Source organism: Amblyomma mixtum, chromosome 2 (genome assembly GCF_055824585.1).
Source record: "Amblyomma mixtum isolate Tamu chromosome 2, ASM5582458v1, whole genome shotgun sequence".
Classification (NCBI taxonomy): Eukaryota; Metazoa; Arthropoda; class Arachnida; order Ixodida; family Ixodidae; genus Amblyomma; species Amblyomma mixtum.
Window position 1 is genome coordinate 181753108 of NC_143013.1, and position 20183 is coordinate 181773290.

Consider the following 20183-nt stretch of genomic DNA (forward strand, 5'->3'; position numbering starts at 1 on the left):
TGCTGCAGATTTGTCACGGCCAGGTTATCGACAGCGCAGCCACGAAGTGGCAAAGACAGGACTCAGTACAGACTCAAGTATATCTGCTAAGCAAGTGCTAAGCCACATATTTTCAGACATGAATACAATTTTTTAGGAAAATATGTCTTCAGGAAGCAGGAATTCATTATTCATAATACTTCCTTCAGGCAGTTTAGTGAAGAGTCCGGCTCATAGTACGATTAAGTTGGACGGGGCTTACGGGTGGTAATTGGTGATCTGAATTTCTCTTTTGATTCTGTCCTGTTCCGAATCTTTTTCTTTTCTGTTCATATATTGCCACCTAGTATTGCCAGGTGGCGCATACGAAGTAGGGCGACGACGACGAAGTAGGGCTCACGCCGAGTGGAATCTGTCGCTTTTGTTGCCCCAGCTTGCCTGGCTTTCCCTTTCGTGCCTGCTAATAAAGCCCCCTTCGTCAGCAAGTACGCTACAGTTTGGTGGAGTGTGCCGGGTACCTGTGAGCCCATGCAACAGACCCCTCCAGGCAGCCGTCGAGCCAGCCCTGTACCGCTTGACACCCCGGTACATCGCTTCAGTCGGAGGATCCAGGGACTGCCATCGGAGGTTGGACCATTAGAGAGCGGCGCCATGGCGACAGCCGCACCTCCTCCTCTGAAAACCGCTGCTGCCGCGCCATCCCACTACACCTTGCAGACTCCGCGGATTCCCAAGACGTTCCGTGGGGAACTTTTTGAGGATGTGGAGGACTGGCTCCTTCACTTTGAACACGTAGCTGCGTTCAACCAATGGGACGACGCAGCCAAACTCCGCAACGTTTACTTCAGCCTCGAGGATGGTGCTCGCACCTGGTTTGAGAACCGAGAGGACGTTTTAATCCCGTGGCATGAGTTCCGTCGTCGGCTGCTGGAGGCCTACACAAGTGCTGATCGTCGCGAACGAGCTGAGCGTGCGCTGCAATCCCACATCCAGCTGCCGAACGAAAGCGTTCAGATGTACGTCGAGGACATGACGCGCCTCTTCAGAAGAGCTGACCCGGCCATGCCGGAAGAAAAGAAACTCCGGCATTTGATGCGTGGCGTCAAAGAGCAGCTTTTCGCAGGCCTCGTGCGCAGCCCACCATCGACCGTTGCTGCATTCCTTACAGAGGTCACAACGATGGAAAAGGTGCTGCAACAACGTTCTGCGACCTACGACCGGCCCGTGCATGCTGCTGCTGTCACCGCATCGTTTGCTACCTCCGGGAGCCACCCTGAGGATCTGCGCGAACTGATTCGCACCATCGTGCGTGAAGAGGTCCTGAAATTTTGCAGCCCTTCGCAGAGAGCGCTCGGTTCGATTTCTGCTCTTGTTCGCGAAGAGGTGCAACAGGCGTTCAGGGCTCCTGCTTTCGAAACACCTCCTCTACCAGGAGACTGCCACCGCCCCACCTATGCTGAAATTGCGAGGCGCCCGGCTGCAGTTTCGCCACCACCGTTTCCGGTAATGCCTCCTGAGCCGCGGTCCTAAGTGCCACCAGTGCAGTATTTCAACGATCGCCGAGCGCCCTTGCGGAAGGCCGATGTCTGGCACACACCTGATAACCGGCCACTATGCTTTCACTGCGGAGAACCCGGACATCTCTACCGTCATTGCTCTTATCGGCGCCTCGGTCTGTAGGGCTCTCGAGCCGATTCGCCCAGACCCCGGTTTGGCCATCGGCCCCCTGCCCTTGAAGACTTCTTAGCGGAACAGCGAATTTCAGCCCGCGCGCCGCATCAGCCACGCTCATCGTCTCCGAGGCGCTCTTCCCCGAACTCTCACAGCTCCTCACGAGCAGCACAGGGTCGCTCGCCCAGCCCTCGCCGGGAAAACTGAGACCAGCGACCTTCGGGGGCGAGGTCGCTGGTAGTCGCTGCGCTGGAGACCTCCCGCCGCCGCCGCTACGCTCCGACCGTGAACAGATAGCACCGTCATCTGACCAAGATAGCTGCGTTTCTTTGGACATACCTGTTTTTCTTGACGGTCACAGAGTCAGTGCATTAGTGGACACCGGGGCCGACTATTCAATTCTGAGTGATAAATTGGCGACTCTCCTAAAAAAAGTGCTTACGCCTTGTTCTGTAGTGCATCTCCGTACTGCCGGTGGTCATCTCGTTACTTCAAATGGTATTTGCACGGCTCGCGTTCAGATTCAGGGATCTACGTTTGTCGTCAGTTGTGTAGTTCTGTGCAATTGCTCCCGCGATCTCATTATCGGCATTGACTTTCTGCGGGAGTATGGTGCTGTCATCGACCTCCGCCAACGAATCATCACCCTTTCGACCAGTAAAGCGACCCACCTCGCCGAATCTTGCCACCGCAGTGCCGCCCTTCGTGTTTCTGCAGACAGTGTCACGTTGCTCCCACGGAGCAGTGTTTTGGTTGAAGTCACTTGCAACGACTTGCATGACGCAGAAGCAGTCGCCGAGGCTAACCGTTCACTCCTGCTTACTCAAGGCATCTGCGCCGCTCGCAGTCTACTGACGCTTCGTGGTGGCCGGTCTGCGGTCCTGGTCACTAATTTTTCTAATGAGTACCGGCTCCTTTTTGCAGGAACTGCTATCGCTTCTGCCGAACCTGTTACCGGTATTCCCGTTTGTTTTGCGTCTGCGGCAGCCGGCACTGACGAACCTTCCCTTGAAAACGTCGACATAAAGTGCCACCTATCTTGGGAGCAACGACTGGCTTTGGAACAGCTGCTGAAGGAATACAAGTCGTGCTTCGCTTCCTCCTCGAAGGTTCGTCAAACACCTATTACGCAGCACCGCATCATCACTTATGACGACGCTCGCCCTATACGACAGCAGCCTTATCGTGTTTCTGCTAAAGAACGGGCGGATATCCAAACTCAGGTTCAGGAAATGCTTGACGATGGCGTTGTTCAACCTTCCCAAAGCCCGTGGTCTTCACCTGTAGTCCTTGTTAGGAAGAAGGACGGCACTCTCCGGTTTTGTGTCGACTATCGCAAACTGAACAGTGCGACCAAAAAGGACGTCTACCCGTTGCCGCGCATTGACGACTCGCTGGATAGATTACGGCGCGCTAAGTACTTCTCATCCATTGACTTAAAGAGCGGCTATTGGAAAATTGAAGTAGACGAACGGGACCGCGAAAAAACCGCCTTTGTGACTCCAGATGGCCTCTGTGAATTTAAAGTGCTTCCTTTCGGTTTGTGCTCCGCCCCGGCTACGTTCCAACGGATGATGCACACCGTCCTCACAGGCCTCAAGTGGCAGAGCTGTCTTGTTTACTTGGACGACGTCGTAGTTTTTTCGGAAACATTTGACCAACATCTCCAGCGCCTGCGGGCTGTCCTCGAAGTCCTCCGCTCGGCAGACCTTACCCTGAAGCCCCAGAAGTGTCATTTCGGTTACGAAGAGCTCAAATTTCTGGGTCACGTTGTGAGCGCTGAAGGAGTGCGGCAGGACCCCGAAAAGACTGCCGCCGTCGCACGTTTTCCCGTTCCGACCGACAAGAAAGCTGTCCAGCGCTTCCTGGATCTCTTTGCGTATTATCGGCGCTTTATTGCGGACTTTTCCACGATTGCTGAGCCGTTGACGCGCCTCACCAGGAATACCACCTCCTTTGTCTGGACCACTGAGCAACAGACCGCTTTCTCTACGCTTCGCCAGCGCCTTCAAACACCTCCCGTTCTTGCGCACTTCGACGAAGATGCCGATATCGAGGTCCACACCGACACCAGTAACATCGGTCTTGGCGCTGTCCTTGTTCAACACCAAGAGGGCCTTGAGAGGGTCGTCGCCTATGCTAGCCGTACTCTCTCTCGCGCCGAGAGCAATTACTCCGTCTGAAAAAGAATGTCTTGCGGTCGTGTGGTCCACCATGAAGTTTCGCCCTTATCTATACGGCCGCCCATTCAAAGTGGTCACCGATTCCCACTGCCTATGCTGGCTGGCAAATTTGCGAGACCCATCTGGACGCCTGGCACGCTGGAGCTTACGGCTCCAGGAATTTGACATTACTATTGCCTGCAAGTCCGGCCGCTGACACGAAGACGCCGACACACTGTCGCGTGCACCAGTTGATCCTGCCGACGCAGCGCCCGATGACGACAGCGGCTTCCTTGGTACTCTCACCGCCTCCGACCTACTGACTCGGCAGAGGGCGGACTCGGACCTTCGCCCTCTCATTCACGCCCTTGAAGGTAGTGATCCGGCTATACCTCGCCACTTCTCTCGACGTCTTGGCTCCTTCTGTTTGCGGCAAGGTCTCTTGTACAAGAACTCGAGAGGCAACGATAGACCTTACCTTCTCGTTATTCCAGCCGACCTCCGATCTGACGTTCTTTTCGCCTACCACGATGAGCCCACGTCTGGCCACTTGGGCTTTTCACGTACGCTCGCCAGAGTGCGGAACATGTACTACTGGCCTGGAGTTTCTGCTGATTTGAAACGATACGTTAAAAGCTGCCGAGAATGCCAGCGCCGGAAAACGCCACCACATAAGCCGGCGGGTTTACTGAAGCCCGTTACTGCCCTCTCGCGCTCCGTTCGACCAGATCGGCATGGACCTCCTCGGCCCTTTCCCTTTGTCGCAGGGCGGCAATAAGTGGATCATAGTTGCTACAGACTATTTGACTCGCTACACCGAGACCAAGGCGATCCTTCACGGCACAGCTTCAGAAGTCGCAGAGTTTTTCATGCACAACATCGTCCTGCGACATGGCGCTCCTTCGCACGTAATTACAGACAGAGGGACGGCGTTTACAGCGCAGCTAATCGACCACATCTTTCGGCTGAGCTGCACAACACACCGCAAGACCGCGGCCTACCATCCGCAGAGCAATGGCTTGACCGAACGATTAAACAGGACCCTTGCGGACATGTGGTCCATGTACGTAGATGTCCAACACAAAACTTGGGATGAGGTCCTGCCGTATGTCACCTTTGACTACAACACCGCCCTGCAGGAAACTACGCGCTTCTCCCCGTTTCGCCTTGTGTACGGACGCGAAGTCCAGAGCATGCTTGATGCCATGATCCCGTGCCCAGAGGATGACCAACTCACCCCAGACGCCCAACACTTTGCCCAACGTGCTGAAGAAGCCCGTCAGCTGGCCCGCGTGCACATCGGGCAACAGCAGAGCTCGGATGTGCGCCGCTACAACCTTCGCCACCGACAGGTTGACTACAAACCCGGTGACCAAGTATGGGTGTGGACTCCTGTTCGTCGCCAAGGCTTGTGTGAGAAACTGCTCTGCCGCTATTTTGGCCTTTACAGAGTGGTACGGCGTGTGAGTGAGGTTAACTATGAAGTGGTTCCGGACGGTGCTGCGCAACCGCGACGCCGACAGCCCGACTCCGACATTGTGCACGTTGTGTGGCTTAAGCCGTACTATACACGGCAACGCAACCGTGCTGATGTTTTCGCGCGCTTCAGTTGCGACACTTTGCTTGTTTTTTTGTTTATTTTTTTGTTTCACCCTTACGTCGACAGCAACAGCGCTCTTTTTTTCTTTCATAAGGGGGGAATAATGCCACCTAGTATTGCCAGGTGGCGCATACGAAGTTGGGCGACGACGACGAAGTAGGGCTCGCGCCGAGTGGAATCTGTCGTTGTTGTTGTTGTTGTCCTCTAGAAAATGGCGCATACCCACTGCGGGGGGCGTGTTCGCCAAATGCAGCCGGTACAGCCAGCGATGACAGCGCCGCCCACCGGCAGGTAGCAGCCACATTAAGGCTGGTTATAGATATTCATTCACAACGACGGCTTGACATCGCCGCTATGGCGCAGTGGAGATAAACGAAGAAATCAGTAAATTAAAGCCGAGCGGGGAACTGAAAGTATGGCAGCAGTGGGAACTTTGCAAACAACAAATAAAAATAGCAGCAATCGAAAGGTCAAGTTGCATACGACAAGAGGAGAAGCGTGAGGAGGACAATTTAAGATCTTTACTAGCTAGACTTCTCGAAAGAGAAAGCGAAGAGCCTGGCAAATGGATGGATGACATTAGGAAAATAAAAAATAAGATTGAACTCTTTGACGAAGAACGCTATCGTGGCGCACTGGTGCGGGCTAGGGCGCAAGATATAGCTGATGGGGAGACACCTTCAAAACGAGCGCTAGGAATGGAAAAAACGCATGCTCAACGAAACCACATTGAACAGATTGAATGGGGCGGGGCGTTATCTGGAGAAAGCGGGCATATCCAGCAGGCATTTCTTGAATATTATCAGGCGCTGTTTGCAAAGCCAGAAGTGGATGTGAGCGCATTCAAGGAGAAGTTTCTTGGCGCTTTGCCGCGATTAGATGACGAACAGAAAGAAAGGCTGCAGCTGTCGATAACTGCGTCGGAGGTCGAGCAAGCGATAGAAAATTTGAACCTGGGAAAATCTCCTGGACCTGATGGGTTAAGCGCCGCTTTTTACAAAGCATATAAACGCGAAATAGTGCCAGTACTGACAGCAGTTTTTAACGAAGCCTATAAAGAAAATGAATTGCCCCCGTCTTATGGTAAATCCCATACAGTGCTAATCCCTAAATCCGATGACGCAGAAAAGTTAAAGCAGGTCACAGCATATCGTCCTATCGCCCTCACAAACGTGGATTATAAAGTTTTCATGAAGATTTTAGCCTGTAGACTACAGTCAGTAATTCAGGATATAGTCGGTCCCCGCCAGACGTGTGGGATCAAGGGACGCTCTATTGTTTCCAATATTCATAAAGCGAGGTGTGTGCTGGAATGTTGTGATTACACAAATAGCTGTGTAGCCATCCTTCAGCTAGATCTTGAGAAGGCATTCGATTGTGTTTCGCACGATATCCTGTTCTGCATACTCGACCATGTGAATTTAGGGTCCATTATTTGTGAGGGAGTGGCCTTGGCGTACCGGAGCTGCACGACAAGATTAATTGTAAATAAGAGTTTGGGGGCCCCCATTAGCCTGCAGCGTTCGGTGCGCCAAGGTTGTCCCCTCAGCCCTCTTCTATTCTGTATTTACATTGAAGCGTTGTGTTTGAATATCATGGAAAGTGAAAAAATTCGAGGATTCCAGCTACAGGCAGCAGAAGTTAAGCTGCCTGCTTATGCAGATGATGTCGCGGTGTTCACAGTGAACCGGGAGGGTATAACCGAGGCCGTGGCATGCGTAAAAGAATTCACCAAGATCACCGGTAGTAAAGTGAATTGGTCAAAGTCCCTGGGGCTTTGGCACGGAGAATGGCCAACGAAGCCCGGCAATTTTGCAAACGTGTCCTGGGTGACGACCCCAGTAAAGTACTTAGGCGTTCCACTGGACGGTTATCGCGATAGCGATTCGTACTGGAAAGCACAGACGCAAGCCACGCGTGAAACGGTGGAAAGGTGGAAAGGGCGACACCTTTCAATTTTCGCAAGGGCCACAGTGTGCAATCTGTTTTTTATGTCTAGGCTGTGGTACATGATGCAAGTGTTGCATTGTGCAAGGATGAACGTACAGAGACTGCACCGGATCTTTGCCGTTTTTGTGTGGGCTGCGGACTGGGAACGCTGTAGCCGGACCAATTTGTTTAGGCGGGTGAAGGATGGCGGCCTGAGTCTGGGACACTTATTTCTGCGGCAGATTGTAAGCAGATTTTGTTTTGTGCGCGATGTAAGCGATCCGTTTTTGCGCACTGTGTGCCAATTAAGGCTCGGAAATGCACTGCCGGACTTTGTTGTCACAACCGAAAGGTTCTCGGGACGTATTTTTGGTTACTTTAGAGAGGTTGTCGTGAGTGTTTGATTCCTGTCTGTTCGATTTTCGTATGAATATTTATCTTCTGTTAGCAGGAAGAAGTTGTATAAAGATTTGTGCGATGTAGTTCTTCCACACCCTATGTACAGGGCCTTATACAATGGAGGCCAGGGACGCGACGTACTTAAGCGTGTGAAGGCGATGCAGGTGCCGCCAAGTGCAAAAACTTTTTTCTTTAAATTACATACCGGAACACTACCAGTAAAGGAATTCTTGGAAAGGAAGCAGTTATTTCTACCTTGGGGATCACATTGTTTAATTTGTAAACAACCAGAAACAATAGACCACGTTTTTTTGCACTGTTGGGAGGGGGTATACTTTTGGGACATTTTGCAACGGACTTTAAAAAAGGAATTTCCGCTCGACGCTCATGGTATTCGGTACTTGCCTGTAGAGAGTGAGGATGGGACACCATTCGACCTCATTATGCTAATGGGCCTCCATTGTATTTGGCGCTCCAGAATGGCAGGATATCATTGCGATCCTGATGCACGGCCAGCACGGATCTATTTTCGGGAGTGCATGCATAAGTATATTGAAGTTCAGAAACTTGCTCCTGAAGCTCCCGAGTGGCTCGAAAGAGTCGAGCCTTTGGTGACGCTTAAGGAGTTTTAATATGATGAAGCCACGCACCCCCGGGCGGATAGTGTTGTTAATTATTGCTCATTGCGCTCTGTAAGTGTATTTGTGTACTGTGGTTCTTGCCGAAGTCAGGCAATAAATAAAAAAAAAGCTATGGCGCAGTGGATTAGAGGCACGTGTTGCGTATGGAAGGTCGGCCGTTCGACTCCGCTCTCTGTACTGTAATTTTATTGTTTTTTTAATTTCATTTTTTCCCATTTTTTTCCCTTTTAGGTCGCAAATCGTGATGCTTAGTGGCATATAACGCCATTTAAGAGGATTTATTATCCTTTTAGGTAAGCCGTTGTGAGAATCTTCAGTCACCGTGATCAATTCACCGTGGTTTCAAGCCTTGTGGCTGTACAGGCTGCAGTTGGCGAATACGCCTGCGGGGGATTGGCCAAGACCACGGTGTAAGAATATTTTAGGTGAGACGACGCCGCCGCTCTCCGCTTCGCGACAAACCTCTGCTTCTCAGCTCTCCAACAGATGGCGCTACCAACTCAGACCCGGTAGTGCCCGGTCGCTGTGTGGGCGAAGTCACGGTATAAGAATAGGTGCGACAAGTAAACAAGAAACCAACTTGGTCTCGCAACGTCATCGTTGCGAGGCCAAAGCAAATCGTTCAGTAAAATAAATAGCATCACTTAACAGCTTCATGTTAACCCCTAGCGTTCGGTTTTATGTGCAGCGAAGGCGAAACAGCGAGTGGGGGGCCTAAGCCCCGTTCGTCCGGCCGATGTTGGATCATGCGTTAGGTAGTTTCTCTGATACTGGCTATCGCATGAACAAACGTCTGCAATGTTTTCGCTTACCCCAGTCACCCGTCTTAGGCGGTCAAGCGTAGCTACTGTTATACACCGACACCGAGCTTATATTCTACCGCTCGCGATCGAGTGGCCCGTCATGGCAATAACGCCGCAAGTTGGTGATGAGCGTCAAAGTAAAGGGAATTCACAGGAAACAGTTGCAACATTTCAGCCCAGAAAACGGCTAATAAACTGTGATAACCCTTGCATCCTTATTCTGCTGTGTTGGCGTGATATTGATAACTACAGATTCGATACTGTCTGTATGCTTTAATATTCCTATGTTAAGATACATACAGTTTATAGTGTTGTTCATGAGAACAATGCATACATTTGTGTGGATGGCAAAAAGGCGTTGACATCATAAATTTAATTTATTTGCAAAAGAGCTTGCCGGTCGGCATGGATTCTGAGAGTATCCGATAGGCTACTACATGCACGACATATGTCTCCCACCGGTAACAGCAGTGGGCATCTTTTATGCCTCCATTTACGCTGGCAGTCAACTAAAGCACATTCAGGAGCCACAGAAGGAAACTCCTTCATATTAGTTCCTGCACTGCAAATGTGTAAGTTGTGAACGGTTTTTAGCACATCCTCAACTTGAGATTTCGATCCAGCAAAATTATTTATGCCTACAGCACTGCATTCAACCGGCTTGCCGAATATGCACACTTGCAAACCCATGTCACTTTTCACATGCACAGACTTTCTGTTAAAAAACTAACATGCACCGTCACTTGTGCGTAGCAGACAGGCGTCGTGGAACACGAGGTCACGGAACCCTTCCGCGTCGATGCGATGCACAGCCCAGGACGGTGTCGGAAGACAGAGAGTTGATGCTGTGTTGAACATTTCTTCGAACGGCGATGAAGTGCAGAGGTCACTTGCCCCGACAACATCGCTGCTCTCGTTGACTTCGCCGTCTGCGCTTTGGGCAGATGGTGCTGCTGGCAGGGTTTGAAGTCCGGTACCTCCACTGCTGGCCCTGCGCGTACACGCGGAGGAAGCTGCACGACAAGCCTGCCGTCCTGACTGCTTGCGAGGACTTCTCCCCTTCTTTGACAAGTAGCTCGGCGCTCCTTCGGAAATAGTTGCCAGAGCATCCTTGGCGAGTCCCGCTCTCCTGCTGCCCGACATCAGAACGCGGCCATCAATAGCTGCGGACCACGTTTTCGGTATGAAGTGAGGAGCGAAATGTTTTTCACAGACACGGTCCGTGCGCTGCAGTACCCGGTCTTTGCGAGGGATCGCCCGTACGTCTCCATGCATCGAGCCTGGCTTGGTCGTGCGGCGGCGTAAAAAGCGATAACTTCTCTTTACCGGACTTATAGCCTGTGTTGCAGTAAGGTAGAAAGCACTTCCCCATCGCGCAGCATACCAGTACACTAAACAACCAAACAGATCGACGCGCAAACACACGTGCGCGCGATCACAAGAGCAGGCGCAGAGGCGGGCGCGGCGGGCGCTAGCGGGCGCTAGTTTCGCGCGCCACCTCTCGAGGGCTCTTCTCACTAGAACTCAACTCTCCTCTCCCCGGGAAGCATCGCTTGCGCGCCGTTCTCTCACCTAAAATATTCTTACACCGTGGCCAAGACACAGGCGGCAACTGATAGGTGCACAAAATGTTAAACAAGAAAATAATGGTGGGGAAAAATAAAATAATCATGATAATAATAGCAATTAGGAAATAAATGAAAGGATCTCAGATGTGTAATTGAAATAGGTTAAACAAATGCTGTGAGATCGGTGAATGAAATAGAGAATGGGGCTAAATATTCCACGTTTCAGAAAGCTTTCATTCCAGAGAAATATTGATCATGAGAAAGAGCAGAGCTTAAGACGGCAGCCGTTTAGTGTCTGTAAGGAAGTTTTGCATGGCGGAGAGCACATTCCAGTTGCTGTGCCCAAGGGAGGAAGCCCCAAGAGACAGAGAAACCCCAGCTGACAGACTTAGACCAAGCTGTCGTAACGGAAGCTCCAGCAGGCGGCTCCGTAAAGAGGAGAAACGGCGGCAGGTCAACAAGAAATGATCTATCGTTTCGGGTTCTCCGCAGAACGGGCACAATGGGGACACCGCCAGACCAGATCTATAAAGGTAGAAGTTTAAAAGAGGCACGCGACAACGTAGACGAGTGAAGGAAACCTCAAGCTTGCGTGATCGCCATCCTTTACTGCACCACGGGTAAAGGAGATGCCGGAATTCGGGAGAGGAGGTCAGAGCTGATGCTGCGAATTCTTTCAAGAGCAGATACCTGCGAAACCTGGCCGCGGTAATATATGCGCTGGGTGGAAGCACAGATACGACTGGGCCTTGAAGAGATGCCTTCGCCAGGGTATCAGCAACCTCATTCAAATGGATTCCTCTGTGCCCAGGCACCCAGACCAACCGTAATGAACACACGTGGGGTGGAACCAAGCATTTGAGTAACCGAAGTGCCTGAGATGTTGTAGGCGCGGTGAGAGAGGAACACAACGATAATGAATCTGTCATAATTATGACAGAAGACAAGGAGCTGTTTAATTTGCGCAACGCTAAGACTACTGCTAGAAATTCGGCCAAATAAATAGGGGTGTAATCGGGAAGGCGGAGTGAGAATGACCAGTCAAGGGAGATGGAGAAAATGCCAACACCGGCCTTTTCTTCACACTGTGAGGCGTCTGTCGCTATGAGCACATGAGATTTAAAGCACAGCAGGTAATCCTGCAATAAACCGCTGAGCAAATGAAAAGGCATTAACTTTGCATGTTTTGGAAAGATGTCATCGAAGACAATCTGAATAGATGAGTTGGCGCATACCGGACGGATGTCCGAAATGCGGACGTTTAAGGGGTCCAGGAGGGATTGCACCAAACATATCTGAGGGGTACGGAAACGAGACCAGGTTTCGTTGAAAAATAGCCTAGGCTGACGAAGTAAGATCAAATTGGAGGCATGGAGTGAAGAATCGCACATTCTTACGAACGTTTTCACCGTTAAGAGCCAAAATCTAGAAGTCAATGATGGAGTACGCGCTTCCAGGTACAAAACGAAATTCGCCACAAATTTTGGAAGGCCCAAACAAAGGCGCAACGCCTCCCGCTCCAAGAGAATCAAGGGGCGAAGTTTATACGCTGGTGCACCAGAGAATAAAACACAGCCGAACTCTAAGACTGGACGGACGTACATTCTATAAATCATAAGAAGTGAGTGCCTTCTCATGCCAGAACGAACACTGCTCAGCCTGCGCAGCATACCGACTGCTCGGACTCCTTTCACAGTGATCTGCTCGATATGGGCCGCCCAGGAAAGAGAAGGATCATAAATTACTCCGAGGTATTTGACACTTTGCACTTGAGGAATTACATGGTTCCGGTAAACAATAGAGATATTAACTGGACGAGAGAGCGGAAAAACCAATAAAGCACATTTATTGACATTAAGGGACAGATTAATGTCTCCTAACCATTGGTCTAGGACATTGAGGTAGGACTGTAAGGACTGGTACAAAGAGGAAATGTCGTTCTCTGAAGCAAAAAAGGCGATGTCATCAGCATACACATAGGTGGACACCTGAGGACTGCAGGGAATACTGCTGAGTAAGATGTTAAAAAGTACAGGGGAGAGGACCGCCCCTTGGGGCACTCCTCTCGATTGTCGAAATTTGCTTGATGAAACACCGTTCTGAAAGCAGTAAAATTCCCTGTCAGCAAGGAATTCAGCAACCCAAGCCACAAAGTATCTCGGAAGTCCTACTGCCTGCAGTCTTTGCAAGAGCGTCCTGTGCTCAACGCTGTCATAGGCTTTAGATACATCTAAAGTAACAAGCGCTGCGTATTGATTTCGGCGCCGAGCTAACTGTATGCGGCTCTCCAGATCGGTATGGGCACACCATATAGAGCATCCTGGTCTGAAACCAATCTGGCAAGGGTTCAACAACCCAGCCTCTGAAATAACAGACATTATTCTACCATGCAACACCCTCTCAATTAACTTAACGAGATTCGAAGTTAAAGAAATTGGCCTTATATTGTCTAACACATAACCATCTCCCTGCTTTTTAAGCAACGGGATAATCTTTGCTAAACGCCACTCATTTGGAATCCACGGCCCCTTAAGAGAGTAATTTATAAGCGCCAGTAAGTCGGTGGGAGATTCCTCGAACAAAATTTTAATCATAGAAGAAGTCACACCATCAGGGCCAGGGGCCGCGGGTGGAAGGCGGGATACAGTGTTCGAGAGCTCAGTGAGGGTGACCTCCTCGAAATCGTCCAAAGTGGCAAGAAATCTCTGAGGAGAAGGAAGAAGAGCCGTAAACCGGCGCTCAAGACCTCTGCCTATCTCTTCCAGGGACTGTGCAAGTTCAGCCGGTGACTGAACTAGGGAGACAGCGTTCATCGTGGACGAGATTAGTTTCCTGGATTTTAGGTAATTGAATAGAGCGCGCCTATTACCAGATTTTGAAAGGAATTCGTACCGTTCAGTATCGTGCAACTCCTTTGCACGAGATACGGTGCGCTTAAACGTAGCTGCAACGAACTTATAATCGATCCAGTTTTTGGGACACTGATTATGGAGAAGTTTCTTCCAAGCAGCCTTTCGGCGCCTATAATCGCGAGCGCACTCTGCGTTCCACCAAAGGCACGGCGATGTTCCCTTATGTGCCTCAACCAAGAACTCCGATTTTTTACGAGCTCCATCCAAAATTGAACAAATGCGGATGGCATTATCTCCACTGTTGGAATGAGATAATTCCTGAAGGTCTGCTTTGAGGGCATTTTTAAAACTGTCGTAATTTATGAATGTGCGCCGTGTGCTGTTAGGAGAGGTCAACTGGCACATAACTTGGAAGCTGATCGGAAGGTGATCACTATTGGAGGCACAGTCAACTGGCGCCCAAGAGGACACAGTTATTCCGGGGGAAGAAAATGACAAGTCTAACGCTGAGCGAGCCTGACCACGGACAAATGTGGGGAGACCCTAATTTAAACATATGAGGTTATTCACACAAGCCCAGTCCCATAAGAGCGTACCGCAGCGATCTGTACGAAACCCCCACGAAACATGATGCGAGTTGAAGTCTCCAACAATTAAAACCTGTTTCCTGCAACTAGACAAAAACGAGTCAAGAGGCCGAACGTCATGCACACCTGTTGGAAAATATACATTAGCCAGAGTGAGTGGCTGATATCCAGGAATATTGAGATCAAGTGCCTGAATTTCGCACTGCCTGTCCATATATTGAAATGACACAGTTGCCCTGTGGCAAAATTTTGTGGATACGAACAATAGCAACCCACCACCTCTTGAGGGCCGGTCAAGCCTGAAAGAACGATAATTTTGTAAATTGTACCTAGAATCTTTAGAGAGCCACGTTTCCTGAAGAGCAATTAAATCTGGACTTAATTTACTGATTAAACAAACTAAATCTGTTGAAGCAGAAAGAATAGACCGGCAGTTCCACTGCAACACCTTCAACGACCCTATGTCGCCGAAAGGGCCGCAGCGGAGACCGCCTGATCCAAAATGCGGCCTTTGGGTGTAGATCTAGGGTGATTCTTTTTATTCTTCGACTGAGAGCAAGACGGACTAGCACCACCTATCGGAGACGCACTGCGCTTTTGAGCACGCATCTCAGTCTCCATATCAACGCACTCTTCAGATGACAGTTCTGTCTCACTGATTTTAAATAATCAGTGCTTTATCAGATCGTGCATTTTGAAATGTGTGAAGTAATAGCAACCTGAGCTGGAGCATGCTGCCATCTGGAGTCTGTATCTTTGTTACTTTGGGGCTTTTATATCATTTGCACGCTGAACAGCTGCGGCAACAGGACATAATTGTAGACAATATCGCGGTTTGTCCTTGAGGATAAATCCACCCCCTAAAATATATTTGGACTTGCGTTTAGTACAGTGCAACTCGGATCAGTGAATTATTCTTCAGGCACCTCTACATAGGCTACTTAGGGGGCGCACAGACTCGTCTTGGGACTGTATTTGATGCTTCAATGGTTGCTATCTTCGAAATTTTTTCTTAACTCGCACGGTGCTTTGATGAATTTTCCTATTCTGGTGTCTAAGTAGAGTATGACTTAATTAACCGCGCATGATATCTCAGTAGAGCGTAATTATCTTGCACACTGCGAAAACGGCAGTCCTTCTATAGTATATTTTGTCGCTTAAAGCCGTTCATTCGTTTAGAAGTGGCTGGGTTCTCCCTTATTTATATTGTGTTAGATGGACACCGCAAAAATGCAGGGCCGTCGAGCGCTCGGGCAGCCCCGTTCTCAGAACAAAATCATTTTCCCCGTTTCGTTTGTCTGTTCCTGGTTTGTCACCTTGCGCTACTCCTGTGCGTGAGGTGCGAGCAGGATTGTGCCGCATGTGATCTTACTGTCATTTTGAGATTTTGAAATCGAAGGAAGTTCAATTGGACGGCTTTCCTAATGAAGGAAACGGCCCACAAGACAAAAGGCATGAAAATAAACAACGTACGACAAACAGTAGCTCCAAGCTTAATAAAAACTCTTGCCTATATCTAAAAATTATGCCGGTAGAAAAGTAAAGGCAAAAACGCTCCGTAATACAGTGTTAAAATGGAAGAAGTGCGAAAGATCGAAGCAGCCTCAATTGCAGCATAAAATTGGTTGAATAGCTGTGAAGATAGCCTTTTTGTGCTCAGCATCGTAATCGCTGGCTAACGTAAGTCTTATTGTAGGGTGTAATGTTGCAATCCCCTATGAACACCATGTCGACATCTTCACTGTCTCTGTTGGAAGAAAAAAAAACACTGCAACAAAGTTCATTGTGCATTTCAGTTAGAAACAACCCTCGCTTTTTACGCGAGAACACGGAGTTTCATCAGCATAAGCGCAAAATTTTTGCATTAAAGGGGACACTGCGTTGTTTTCTTACCGCACGGGCATTAAAACCTACTCTATAGCGAAGTACTTCAACCCAACAGACCTATGCAATGTCTCGGGGCTGATGCAGCAGTCACTACAGGCCACCTAGGTTTGGCCGCCCACGTGCACCCGCGCGCAACATAGCCGCACACAGGTAAAAAGCAAATCCAATTTTGTACTGAACCTAAACTTTCGTTCCCTTAATGCCTTGCCGTGAATTCAGCGCGCATATTTGTACCTTGCTTCTTATTCGTCCTGTCTGTCGTATGGATTCGGCTGCCACTCATACACCTTTCCCACTGTTGTGACAAGCTACACCTGGTAATTAAAAAGGCGCATTTCTGTGGCCCATTCTCTTGCTGAGTCTGTTATTTGAACAAGATAATGTGTTCAATGCAAATGAAATCTACTCAATTGCCAGCTCGATTTGCCGTGTCCAGTTGAAAGATGCGATGGTGTGAATGCGTAGTTGTCTGCCGTTTTTTTTTTTTTCAATTTACTGAAATTGCACGCTCTTTTGGTAAGTTTGCCACGTAAGGCTTACAGATGAAAAAAAAAAGCGCGGAACGAGAATCCTTTTGCACTTCTCTTTTATCCACCAACGTGATTCTGGCATGTGCAAATACGTTATGCCATAACATCACTGCTCTAAAAGTGCTGCATAAACTGCATCAAAGTTTATTTGGTCGAAGCTGCCCAACAAATACTTACTTCGTAAAAGGAGGCATTTGACCATAATCTAGGGTCCGTATTCAGTATACAGTTGTTTCACTTAATGATTTTTATAGTTTAGAAAAAGGTATTTCAAGTTACATGAACACATTTTTCCGCATAGCACTGGCATGGAAAATCCTCTATAAACTGCACCAACCTCTCCAGATTGAATACTTCTATTAGAAGACAGAAACCTGCCTACTGCGGACACAAAAGACACGGGCAGAATGAAGCAGACCGCAAACCGCTGACTTCAACTGAATTTTATGAGCGTTTTGTGGCGTGTTTCTTTCTGTCCGTATCGTTTGTGTGCGCTCTGGGGCCGGAAACCCACTGCGCGCCACGAGAAATCTCCCACCCTGTGGTAACAAGTTCGCTAGAGGCCTTGAGCTCTGGGCAGAGGTCTTGAATTAATGGTTGCGTCTCCAGACGCTCTTGTCCGAGAAGTATCCTGGTCGCGGCCAGCGCAGTACAACGCCCTTTTCGGCGACTACTGCCCCTTCTGTCCCGCTCCTGTATGCGAGGCAGACACTATACACCTGATCTTGGCATGGATCTCTTTAAATGGCATCTGCTGGAAACCCCGGGTCCGTTGTGGGCCGTCCCCACGTCGACCGCCAGATTTCGGAAGCTAAATCGCTGGGCCACACCACCGGACTTGCTGGACTTCATTCGGGATTGAGACGTGTATCCTTTAGCGTAAATAACACTTTGTGCAATGAGGAACGCTGTGACAATAAAACAATGTACTCTAGCGATTTAGACATTTGGGTTGAGAAAAAGAAAGGTTTCGGTTGTAACGTCTGGTTTTGCAATAAATTAAAATCTACTTGCTTAATATGTCAATAACCATAGAGTAACACGCGTACTTAGTTTTGGTGTAAATGATTTATTTCCGCAAAGAACCACAGTAGTAAGCCAGAGAACTGACTGGTAAGTTATTCGCACAGTACATTTCCCATCTAAGAAAAATAAACATGCCATCACCAATTCTCCCATTCCTTAAGTGCGAGAATTTCCTCACGGAAGTGAGCAGAGCGATGATAGCTTGTCTCCGAGTGCCACGTGCCGTCGGGCAGTACAGGTGGCTTTGTCAACAAAACTTCGGGAGGCCCCCTGGTCCCACTGTTGGCACAAAGCGAGGTCCGAGCAGCAGACTTCCACCATCAAGGGGTATGGAGTGGCCGGTGATGAAAGATGCGTCTTCCGAGGCAAGGAAGGCGATGGCCCGGGCAACTTCCTCGACGGTACCGATGCGGCCCAGGGCATGCGATGGAGCCAACATACTCCGCAGCTGCACGAGCCAGAACAAAGAGCACACAGAGGGCGGTTACATACCGCAACGACTGCACATTGAGTATCTACTGAACTTGGAAAAGCGTGGAGAGGTTTCTGTATTCAAAAGTCAGTGCGTGCCCGCGCTTAAACCTTCACCAGTCACTGCACTTGGGCTCAGGTTCGGGCGGGCATCACGTTTGGGCGTGACGCCAACGCTGGTCGGTCAGAAATAAAACTGCTTACGAATTCTACCCTAATTTGTAGGTTGAAGGTAACGTACCGGCATTGAAACCGAAGGGGACAGTGCGCGCTCCCGAAAAATTTCCTGCATAACATTAGGAGTGCAAGCACCGCTAAACGAAGTCAAAAACGTTCACCAGAATAGTTATATCACCAGGGTTTTGCGGTGGCCAGCCTTCTAAGCCTCTCTGCATGCAATGAATGCGTTAAGCCCATCCGAATCATAGCACTCCTGTCAAGAGGTGAAGTTTGTCGCGGTAGCATTAATCTTTTGGTTTGCGTAAAATTTTTAAAGAATCAATAACGGTCACAGTTGGGTTACAGACACCTCATGAGCATTACAAAAATAACACTACGCCTTCTCTAACCGCGCATTACGTGCAGCTGGTGTAATCAAACATAGAAGCGCTGAAGGCGAGATACTCCTACACGTTGCTTGAGTTAAAGATGGCTTTAAATGGTTTTACAGGAAATTTTCAGAGTTCACAACTTTCCTGCTAAAATCGCCAAAAGTGAACCCTTTAAGAGGGCATGATCACACTCTGCCATGAAAAAGAAAGGGGCTTCGCAAGTATCACAATGTGAAATAGAAGTGCCTGTCCCGCGCCATGTCACTTATATTACTGACGACTCTGCATTAAGTCTTGTACTCATGAGCACACTTCTGAAGAAAAGAAAATGTTCAAAAGACAATTAACAATATCTTGCGGTTAATTGTGCTTTTCCATAATCCACATTATCGGTTCCAAGCTTGGCATTACACTGGAGGGGGGGGGGGGAGGGGGGGGGGGGGGGGGGCGGAAAAAGTTTTTTTTTGTGTTGCGGTAAACCTAAAGGGGGAAAGTAGACAAATGCAGGATCGTACTGAAGGACATGTATTACGTTTTAACAGACGACAGGGACTTTAATGTGCAGGAGGTAAGTAATAACCTCAAAAATATTATTACCCTTTTCTGAATTGAACTGGGGGCACGATAGCTACATGGTATACTGGCATGATCTTTCAGGAGACAGAAGTCCTCATTCAAAACCCCAGAGCATGAAAGCCCTTGTGCCTAATTATCATAGAAATAGAAATCAACTGGCAGAAACAGACAGCAGTCGGCAACAGGGAAGCGAATGATTTTATCGAGGTCTGCCTAAACTTCAACTTAACTCAAGTGGTATCTGAACCGACCCGTGTTGCAAACATCCTAATGTAAGATGGGTACTGGGATGGTTAGAGGTACTGGGCGCCGGCGGTAGACACAGAGACACAGGCCTCGTAGACACAGAGGTCGAGCACCACGAGCACACACACACAAAGCGATGACAATGCCGCTCAACACAACGGTCAGAAGTTCGTCGTCGCCTTCGCTTGAACAGGAACTTCTTCGTCGTTACAACTGCCCCCCGGGGAGGAGCGAGGAGCCATCCTGGCGACTTACGGCGTAGGTGGGATGGCCGGGTCATAATACGGCTGTAGGCGCTGCACGTGAACAGTCTCGCGTCCGCGCCGACGAAGATCAGGAGACGGCATCAGCGGTTCCACCACGTAATTAACAGGCGAGGTGCGTTCCACAACTCGGTAGGGGCCGTGAAACTTTGAAAGAAGTTTCGAGGAGAGGCCCGGAGTATTGGATGGAATCCAGAGCCACATGAGGCTACCAGAAGAAAAGTGCGGCGAAGAGTTATGGCTGTCGTGGCGGGATTTCCGACGGTATTGGCCTCAGTTGTGAGAGAACGGGCGATTTGGCGACACTCTTCCGCGTGTCGTGCAGCTTGCGAAATAGAAGTACACTCAGATGCGTCAGGCTGGTATGGCAGAATGGTATCCAGTGGAGCAGAATGATGACGGCCGTAAAGAAGATAGAACGATGAGAAGCCCGTAGTCGACT

General features: G+C 49.4%; 1 protein-coding gene across 1 annotated transcript in view; it reads right to left on the reverse strand.

Annotated features, from left to right (window-relative positions):
• Positions 1 to 17804: 17804 nt before the first annotated feature.
• Positions 17805 to 20183, reverse strand: part of LOC149361745 (uncharacterized) — a 65023-nt gene continuing 62644 nt past the window's right edge. The window contains exon 9 of the mRNA XM_089569579.1: positions 17805 to 18082. Within this exon, the coding sequence (XP_089425705.1) occupies positions 17882 to 18082 (201 nt within the window). The 3' untranslated portion in view covers positions 17805 to 17881. The remainder of the gene's footprint in view (positions 18083 to 20183) is intronic.